The sequence below is a fragment of the Lepidothrix coronata genome, unplaced genomic scaffold, assembly GCF_001604755.1.
Source record: "Lepidothrix coronata isolate B3197 unplaced genomic scaffold, Lepidothrix_coronata-1.0 Scaffold184, whole genome shotgun sequence".
Taxonomy (NCBI): domain Eukaryota; kingdom Metazoa; phylum Chordata; class Aves; order Passeriformes; family Pipridae; genus Lepidothrix; species Lepidothrix coronata.
Window position 1 is genome coordinate 986,039 of NW_016690364.1, and position 10,768 is coordinate 996,806.

General features: G+C 36.7%; 1 protein-coding gene across 3 annotated transcripts in view; it reads right to left on the minus strand.

Moving 5' to 3' along the window:
- ABI3BP (ABI family member 3 binding protein) overlaps window positions 1–8,884 on the minus strand; it is a 142,415-nt gene extending 133,531 nt beyond the window's left edge. For all 3 annotated transcript variants that reach the window (XM_017830841.1, XM_017830843.1, XM_017830842.1), the window contains exon 1: window positions 8,713–8,884. In XM_017830841.1, the coding sequence (XP_017686330.1) occupies window positions 8,713–8,791 (79 nt within the window). In that variant the 5' untranslated portion in view covers window positions 8,792–8,884. The remainder of the gene's footprint in view (window positions 1–8,712) is intronic.
- Window positions 8,885–10,768: the final 1,884 nt, after the last annotated feature.

A 10,768-nucleotide genomic window follows, 5' to 3' on the forward strand; every position in this document is an offset into this window, starting at 1 on the left:
CACTGAAACAGGGCATAAATAAGAGTATCTATTCCCTGGAGCAACTGTAATTTTTCTTCATCCTTCATGCTAAGAACAACCTCACACTGCCTTCAAATAAATATACTAATAACATATGATGTCCCTTGCTAATTTCTGCAAGTATTTCTTAGCGGAAAGGGAACACAATAAACATCTGTCACATTACTGAGAAACTTTGCTTTCTAAGAATACGTTGCTGCACATTAACAATGTGTAGTAATGCTTTTATCAACTGCTATTTGACCATGTTACTAAAATTGTGAGAGTACAGGGAACTGATAAAAGCCTGGAAGATTAAAACGAATAATTTTTCATGCAAAACATTTACTAAAAATGAACAAGATCCCACTTTGATTTTGTTTGTGTGTGGATGAGCATGCCTCAATGTGCTAGAAGGTCTATGTGAAATCACACTCGTGACTTGCTTACTTGTATGCAAGTTCAGTCTAAGTAGAGATCTTCAACTGGTAAAAAATCCCCAGATCTGTCAACAATTCAGAAGAAGTTCTTTAGCTCAAAAAATGCATAATTAGTATTTCAAGTCTTTAAAAAAATTCTAATTTATTATGTTTATACAGACTTGATAAACAAAGGACATAAATTATGTCCTACACCATAATACTGAGTCACAACAGATTTATCAACTAGGGAGCACTGAATAATCAACACATGCAGGGAGACATTTTTATTAGAATTGCCAGATTTTGTGTTCCTTACAACTAAAACAAAGAATAGAAAGAAATGCTGAAGAGATGCAGTATTTGTGCATGTCACATCATAGCTAAAAGCTGATACTCTTCAGTAAGGTAACTAATAATGAACTACCACGGTGGAGCAATTTCATGGTAGTGTCCACAACAGAAAATAGCTGTTAATAAGCTTTATGACAAAGGAAGGAGGCCTACTGATTTCAGCTGAACATGCAACCCCATCACTTTTACCTGAGTTAGCCCTTCATCAGACTAAGAGAATTAATGGTTCTTAAGCCTGACTGCAGCCATTCCCCTAACAAGCTAATGCTTCAGCACACACTGTGCTATAAATAAAAACTGTGCCTGCCATTTAATCCAGCTACTTCAGTGCTTGTGTGAGCCAGAGGTAATGGAACTCTGCCAAAATGTTCAGGTCAGACAATAGAATTTTCTTCCTATTATTTGTAACCCAAAGTTCAATTTCTTACAACTTTCAGACTATTGCATCCATTCCTTTATTTTCAGCATATGTTTGTGCATGTTGTGCAGACACACTAGGATTTAAAATCAAAAGTGATAAGGTCTGAAAGTCTTGCATTTTTCTTGTTCATGTATAGGCTTGAACTGTGGTAATGAGGGAATCTAAACTGCCAAAAAACTTTAACTTCAGAGTCAGAAAACAACTTTTGAGATATTTCAAGCTTACATATTTTTTAACCAACCACAATTTTATGTGTTCTAAAACTACTCCAGACTTTTACATCACAGAAAGAAAAATTAAAGTGAATAATTAGTAAAAAGCAGATATTGCAAGTGGCTGACGAAAGAAGAAAAGATTTTTCCAAATGCAAGTTTAAAAATAATGTTATCCCTCATCCCTGTTAACCCTCTAAAATTGGCCAGGTTCCCAAGGTATTAATTATGTAAACTCATATCAAGCACTCTGTGGCCATTTATAGATTCATAAACTAATGCCACAACTGCTGTTGATAGGAGGGAATATTACAAACTTTTACCATTCTATTGAATCGTGCTTTTCCTGAGCAGATTTCAAGAATAAAAACTTAGAAGTATATAAAAATGCAGAAATAGCTCCACAAAAGAGATTCCCTGACACTTTGAGAATCCCTTTTGCCACTGACTCTTCAGCTTGAATAGGAGTACAGAATTACAATTTCTTATTAAGTACAGTGACACTCTACTGTTAGCACACCACATACACACACATGCACACAAAATAAATAAAAATAAGATCACACACAGAGTTTTAGTCACTTCATGAAGCTAGATTTTATCGAAGTGGATTTATTCACATGGAGCCCTGATGCCTTGACATATCTGTTCAAGGTAAACAGGATTTACTTAAAAGCCATGGCTACAATTAGCTTAAGAAAAAATTTTGGATTCACTTGCCTTCTATATTTTTCTTCCAGAAAACTCTCTAAATAATATTAAATTATTACAGAGTGGTGGATCTCAGCAACAACTCTAAAGCATTTTACAAAACAGACGTTATATTTTGTCTACCAGCCTCTGAACAAGTGCAGCAAATGCTCCCCTCCAGACTGGGAGAAGGGTAGCTTTCCTCTAATAAAAAAGTGTTCCCTACATCCTTGCCTTTATATTTACAATCAACATAGCTAGTGCCTCAACTCCTTAGTAGCATTTTATTCAGCAACTCGGAAGCGGTGATAACTCTGTGTTGATTTTAAATTGAAATTCTTAATGTGACCATCCTTATGTAACCTTGCCTGGATATCTGCACACTTTGATGACATCACTTTGATTAAGCGATGAGTGCAAAAATATTCAGTTCTGGTGACCATAGTTGCAATTGCAACTTCACCAACAGTAGAAATTCACTCGGTTGTTCAAAACTTGGCCTGTTCTTTCTTCACCTTGATATGACACACACAAGTTTACTCAAGTCGGGAGGCTTAGAGTTGATTTAGCCAGAGTATAACGGCACATGATTGGTATGTTTTGAGGGATGGCTGTGCTGGGAAAGTTGGCTCAGGCCTTGCCCACACAAAGGTTTGATTCACGATGCTGCCAGTAGTCATCTTCATGACCACTATTCTCACAGCAACATAAGACAAACACATATTTCAGAAAACAAACTTGCATTACATACATGTTGTCCTGTATTGTAGAAAACCCAATATTCAACTAAGGGCATTTGAATTAATGCCTATCAGGCAAGTCTGAGTGGCATCTGACCTATTTCCAGCTGTCCTCTTCCACTTGGGAAGATACTATGGAGAGGGGTCTCTTTTGTTAATGGCACCTATTTTAGGCTGCAGCCTTTCCAGAACACTAATACCTGCTTCTCTTCTCACCAAGATTTACCATGCTAGCAAGTAAGATTCCAGCCATCTCCTGTGAAAAGCAGTAGTCAAAAGCGCTTCACAGAAACAAATATATCTTGCTTACAAACAGTGTCAAGTCTGCACTTGAATTTCCCCAAGGAAAAGAAATCCACTAGGAGCTGTATGAACAGTTCTGACTATGGCAGGTCACTGCTAGCCATTTTTTCCCCCTGGAGCAGATAGAGCTTTCTGTTTGCACATGCAGTGTGTAGTATACACCTGGTAAGTCCAAACACTCCAAAGAAGCCTTAAACCCATTGTGTATTCACTGTATCATCAGTCAATAGATATACTGACTATACTATCCATATACAGTAGGTCTGGTCAAGGAGCAGCAGCAGGATTTAGTCTATAGCTCTAATTATAGAATTATGTAGCTTGTCCTGCTGGAATAGCTAGATACAAAAGATTATATGAAGGAGGGATGAAAAATAATATTCAAAGAGAGATACTTGGGAACATTAAAATTAAAATGAAGAGGTGGAAGGTTGTACAGATTACCCAGCAGTGAGATCATTTTGGAGGCGATCATATGCTATGGAATTTAATCCTGACAGAATCCACCCATATGTATCATCACAATGTTGCACCACTGCCTGTGCCAATACAAAAATGAAATTCTGGTGTTACAGACTATCTCTGAACTTGGAAGCCTGACACTCAATGTTGGGTTTTGATATGTTTTTGTGAAAGCCTAGGAAGCAATTGTCTGCATGAAAAGATAACTTTGATTAAATGAACTGCTATAATGGCAACATTCTTATGGGCTGTTTTCATTTTCAGTGAAGAATGAGCCAAAGTTGCCAACATATCTGCTGACTGAAAACCCTAGCCACTCTATTACAACAGATAAAGGATCCCTTTTAAAATTCTCATAGATCTTGTCACTTATGTGCCATTAAACATAAGAAAAGTATGTAATAAAAAACACATTAATCTTTCACTTCTCTTTTGCAGACACTAAAAAAAAATGAAGTTCAATGTTTTAGTTCAAATTGGCCCTCCTTCCTAAGAATGTTTTTTAAAGGTTAATGCCCTGTGCATTTTGAAAAATAGTTCCCAGAAAGACATTTTATAAACCATGGTGAAAAAAACATATAAAACACATGTCATAGCCCTCCTTTTGTGATATTTTGATACAGCAGCTTTATTACATGTTCAAAAAACCTCAACTTTCAGGAGACTTTTCCCTGTCTTGCAATTTCTGCCCTATCATCCTACAGCTACCAAAGGGGTGCTGATGTGGGGAAGGTAGAGGGCTGCACAAAAATGTAAGGTTTGACTGTTCCAGTATAGTAACTTTGATACAGTGAAATCACTCAGCATTGTTTTAACTTCTTGACAGCAGTAAAGAAAAACACATGCTGAGTTTATCCTCTGGTTAGTAAGATGTATTATGTAATATAGCATAGCCAGCAGATTTAGCTATGAATAAAATGAGCCTGTTCCTTTCAAAAATGTCAACGGTTAGTTTGGAGGTATACTGTAAATACAGCACTCACTCTCAGAGGGATGTCAGTTATAATTACTTTAAGTACAAATATTAGCTAGTAGCTATCTACAATATTAGACCAAACGTATTCAATACTTACCAAACAAAGAAACAAATCCTCAAAGTAAAACTATTACTTTTCCTGCCTACCTCCTTAGTTGACAACTGTAGATAAAAGAAAGTTTTGGATCTGGTTTTTCCTACATGAGTCTGTAAATCAGACTTTTCTACAGGGTGCCCTAAGGAATGTCAAGTCTTTACTCTTTTTCCTAAGAAGACAGTAACCAGGAGGAAGGTGAATTAAGGTTTCCAAGGCCCTTCCTGGAAAGCAGAACAGGCCAGGCCTGAGTCCTGGAAAGTAGAACGAGGATGGACCTGAATTCCACTGTACCTGATGACTAATTCAAATAGTAGGAAAACCACAGTGGTCAGAAACATGGCTTAAAAACCCCCAAATCAAAACAAACCAGAAAAACATTCAGAATCTTCTTTTTAAAAATTTCAGAAAACCATAAGTTTATAAGGAGGGATCAACCCAAAATTCTTTTCAGCTCTAACAAAGTAAGACAGAACATGAAGATACACAAAAGCTATTGGAAACAGAGGGTATAGTGGAAAAGCACATTTCCATGCACATCTGTGTTGTAGCTGGAAAGTCAAGTGACAAAATCAAAAACATGAAATGTTGTTTTACCAAACACTAGGAATTTGTTCCACAACTGTGGCCTTCAACATTTGTATCAGCTCCAGCTGGAAAGATACCAGTGAAACACGGTTTACAAGGCAGTACAGTCTTGTGGATTGTATCCTGTAACTTGTTTGTTCTTGGTTCTGAGGCTTTACTTTCTCATCTCTCTCTCAGATTCAGGATGCTCTGACTATTAGAGCTCTAAAGACAAAACTTTTTGTCCTTATGCAATTCCTGTCTAGAGAGACAACTTGGTTTTCTTTAAGAATGGGCCGGAGAACCATAAGAATTAGAGACAGTATGACAAGTCATAACTCTTACACCTATGCATTGCAACTGTTTCCACCCATCATTAAAATATTTCAAGTACTAGAGTGTTGAACTGAAGAATTATATGTTGGATGGCACTGACATAGTGGCATAAGGAAAGAGACAAAAGTAAGTGGAAAGTATTCAAATAGCTCTTTCTGATGAAATAGAAAACTTTAGAAGCTAGACAAAGTTGAAGGGACAGTGGTTTAAATATTGCATGAAAGACCATCCCTAACTGTACCATCATCTCACATAGTATTCACAGGCAGTAACTACAGAATTTTCTCGGCAGCTGATACCTCAAATGAAACACAAACATAATTGTAAAAAAGCATTGCCTCCACGTTAAAACGCAATACCCACCAACCTTCCTTTTCCAATTACATTGCCTTTACTTATGTCTGCAAAATCTTAACATAGAAGGAGTCTGAATTATGACATAGCTTACAACTGCCTCATTGCTTGTCATTTGCTACAGTAAATGTGACAAGGAACCTCAACAGAAAGGGTGTTCACCTACGCTTAGGGCACTACGCTAGGAACAGATGTAAGTAGAGGCCTTGTTTTCTATAAAGACAAAACTATTATAATGCAGGATACACAGAAGCAGTGCAAAGTTTCCACTGGAAAATTTAACTGGTGTTTTGCCAATGTTGACTACTTCAGTCACGCCGGTAATGTTTCCAAACTATTCCTCCGACAGTGCCTTAATTTTTGAAGTCAAAATAATTAAAGAAATAATTTGTTGATAAAGAATACTCTTTTCAGAACAGCAGTAACATTTTCTTTTTCACCCTAGTCAAACACACACTTGCGGAGGTAAAAGTATAAAAATATATGAGAAAATGGAGTAATTTGTGTTCCATCCTCTTGAACAGCATATTTGCACACAATCTCTCAGATAGCTCTGGAAGTCACTAACATCCAAAGGGTGTACTGGCTCTGTTCCTTTGCAGCTGCAGGAGGCAAGATGTTCCTTCCACCTTGTATCACTGAATGGAAATCCCAGCCCATGAGACCAGGGGTCAATGTGTTTTGTCTCCCATGGAAAGAAGAACTGAGCACTAGAATTCCAAAGCTCAAGTAAGAGTGGCAAGATTTACTCTGATAACCTGTTCACATGAGTATCTGCATCACCAGAAAGTGAGTTTGGCTAGATTGTTTTCCCTCAAGTTATAGAATTGATTCCACTGTTCCCCAGAGAGCAGGAGTGACCCTGAAGCTTCGGTCACGTACTTCATAACTTAAAGAGCACAGGAGTTCACTGGAATTCAAGCTTGCTTAGCAAGGCAGAGTAGCCCTCTTAAAAGAATACTACCACTACATATCTTCATTTTTAAAATGCTTTAAAGTCCAAATATACACTTTGCTTACGAAAAAAGTCTGTACTCCCTATCAAACAAGACATTGTTGTAAAAGACAATCCTTCGAACATTTCCAGATAACAGCTAAATACTAATACATTCACTTTTTCAATGCAGTCCTATTAAATAATAACCAGTGAGGCAGCTACAAACAAAAGAATTAGACTGATGTTTCAACATTGCAATGGAACAATCTTAAAAAAGCTGTTTCATTGAAAAGAAATGAACTTTCCACCTGCAGCTTTATGCATTTGGCAAACAGAACTTCACTTCTGCAATGTTATTTTAGGACAGAAAAAAAATGCATGCCAGAGTTAATCTTGCAGTGGATTAGAAGCTTTGTCTGAATTTCACAGTTAACATAAACTTAGAGCCCACTGTTCTACAGTAGAGAGCAGAAAGTCCAGTGAAACCATTTAAAAAAGACAAGGACTGGAAAAGTTCCCTCCCTCAATGTAGGAAATACATACAAGATTAAACTCTGTTCAATGTAGTCCTCTCTCCTATGAAAACCACTACAATTGTTTACTAAAAGGTCACTTCTTTGATAAAATTAAAGTCTTACAGTCTGCTTGACTTGAACTGCACATCTACCTTACTCACAAAATACACATTGCCCCACTATTAACATTATGCAGAAAACTCCACACTGACTCCAGAAGATGAGTTTACAAGAAAGCCACTTGCAAAAGAATATCATCACGAGGAAAAAAAAAAAAAGGCAGGAAAAAAAAATGAAATCTTTGTCTCTTGAGGAGGGGTGGTGGGTGAAAAATCAACTCTACTCCCCAAAAGACTTTTAAGTTTCCCATCTGTGAAAGGGAATCTCCTAGGAAGCTCCCAAAGTGCTTATTCTTTGATAAACATTATCCTAAGGAACTAAATCACAGCTTCCTATCTAAATGTCACTGGCTGCAGGAGAATGCAGATGTAAAATGCATTACAAAGCACGATGGACTCAGACAAGCATTTCCACAAAGTGAGAGCAATACGTACAGTACAGAAACAGTTGTGAAATTGCTGCTTCCATGCCAAGGGACTACAAAGTGATTTACAATCCGGATAGAAATATTCCTTTAATTTTATGCTATGACTGTTCTTCCTGCAGTAAGTAATAAAATACTAGTAAAATGCCAATGTTACATGTGTCACGTTAGCAAGGAAGAGAAGAGATCGCTGCCAGCTTTGCAAATCTACTGTACTTCCAGCCTCCAGGAGACAGGGGAAGTTAAACAAATATTCACACAGGTTTGGAGGGCTTTTTCTTCTTGTAGAAATCTTAATCAATCATTTTTCTCTCCTTCAAAATGCACACAACCTGACCTGCTGCAGTCAATTCCTACTGAATTGCTAAAGATGGATATAAATGGAAAGCATACAAGTTCTTTCAAAGACCGAACTGAAATCTTCAACCAACAACACAGGGTGATTCTAAGTAACATTTTCTTTAAAATCTTAAACAGCAGACCTGCACAATGCTGTCTACATAATTATAAAATCATTAAATACAGTAAATTTTTTTCATTGTACTTCTCACTAGAGTCACAAGATACCATGAAAACTTTTGAGCTTATTTTATTCAAGAGCTTTAAAGTTACTCTCTTGTACCTGGACTTTGCCCTTTTGACTGACCTTCTTTCATCTCTTCCGTTATCTTTAATCATTCCTAACATGTTGAAAGTGAATTTCCATAGCAAAACACAAGCACTAAAAACCCAAAAGCCCCACAACAGAAAAACAAACAAACCCCCAGAAAGTTGTCATAGCTACTTGCCTCTTGGCAATTTCTGAGCATTTCCCAGGTTTAGTGCAATATATCCACAGAAAAGAAGACAGACAAATCTTGACATCATGGTCACAAACCCAACCTCGCACTGGGAATGATTCTGACAGGTATCACACAAAAATACTGCAGCTGCATTTAAGTGAACTGTTCTCTCTGTGACAAGAGGCAGCAACACTTTGACACAAGCTTAGTTTACACAGTGGGAGGAGACAGGATGACATCATTCACTCCCACTGCAAAAGGAGAATTAGCATTAAAAAAAATAAAAATATTACCAGGCTCCCTCTACAATAGTCTTCTGGGGTTTGTTACAAGTTTTTTTCAACCACTAAGGGGAAGAAATTGCCATTTTATTGCTTACATTCCATGCAAATAAAATGAGGAATATCAAACTTTCTATTAATTGAAAACTGATCTTAGAGATGTTTTCACTGTTTTGTCCAAGAAAGATGGATTTAAACTGCAAAAATAGCATTTGCAGTACTCAGAAAACTGTTTGCTATATTGAACTCGGTATTTTTGCAATGTCAACATTTTGCTCAAGGTTAATTCAAGCTAGATATGGTATTCATCCAGGCAAAATAAATACTAGTTTAATTTGACATGACATTATAAACAGGCATGGTAAATATTTATTCAGCAAAAGAACTGGATTTGAAAAATCTAAATGTCATTTTTTCACTTGTAGCTGGTTTTGACAATTTAAAAATACTTTAGAATTTCCCCTTCCATACATATCCAGTGAGCCAATGGACACAATGCACATTGAAAATAATAAGACTATGCATCTCCATCCAGGGGCTAGATCTTCTCAACAGTAACATAACTTTAAATGAAAAAGAAATTCCATTTTTCTATTAAAAGCTGTTTCATTCCATGTTTATAATAAGCCAACTAAGCATAGCATTTGTTCCCACTCGCAAGTGAGAAGATGAGAAGGAAAGGGTGAAGCAGAAAAAAAAAGGGTTACTACTGAGTAGGGAAGAATTTAGTCTCAGTATCTGGAAAACTTCCCAAAGAGATTAAATCTATTCAAGTAAGTAGTGATATCTCTCTCTCCTTAAAAAAAACACCCAAAAACCAAACAAGAAAAACTCAAAACACACAAAGAAAAGCCCCCCCCCCAAAATAAAATAAAAAAAAACCTAACAAAAAAAACCAAAATAAAAAACCCACCAATCAACAACCAAAATCCAACATACCTAGAACTTTACAGTATGCTTGGTCTGTTCTCCCTCCCCACTTGTCTGGACCTGACGTCATTCTACTTTCATAGTGTTCTATAAACAGGGTAAATCACAGCATTGATACCTGGGCTGGGTAGAAACAAAGTAGTTTAAAACAAAAAGCTAATATATTGAAGCATACAGGAGCATTTCTTAAAAAACAGATTAATCCTGTATTTAAAAAGACCCCATGTATGCCATAATTCTAGAAGAACTTCACAGCAAAGCCAACAGTAATTGTCTTAGAGACAAATCCGAGGAATTTCAAGCTCTTCTAATCAATACGGACAGCACACAGTTATAACGAAAACAGCTTGACAATGGAAATGTGTCCCGGCCTCATTACACCCTCTCAATTCTGACATAAGGAAACCTTTTTTTTTTTATTCACTAACTAAAATCTGTGAATAACAACGTGAAAATCAGTGTTATAGACAGACCCAGAAAGTCCCCAAACACTATTACTCAAGGATCTTTGAGAGGATTCAGATCCCGAATGTGAACACTCTGAACAGGTAAATGAAAGAGGTACCACTTAGATGACATGAAAAGATGTCTGAAAGCCATACAGTTGGACAGGAGTCTTCCAAAACGTCACACCGAAAGAGCTTCAAATGACAGAAAAATGAATGCAGAGAGAAAAAGTTCCATTCTTCTTTTTTTTTTTTCAGTTGAAATACTATTTTCTAAAAAACCCCAAGAAGTCATATTCTATTTTTTTCTCTTCAAAATTAAAAATAAGAAATCAAGCATTTGATGGAGCGGTCTCTCAGGAGAAGTAATGGGAAAAATTCCTCCTTGGTCACACAGAGCTGTCT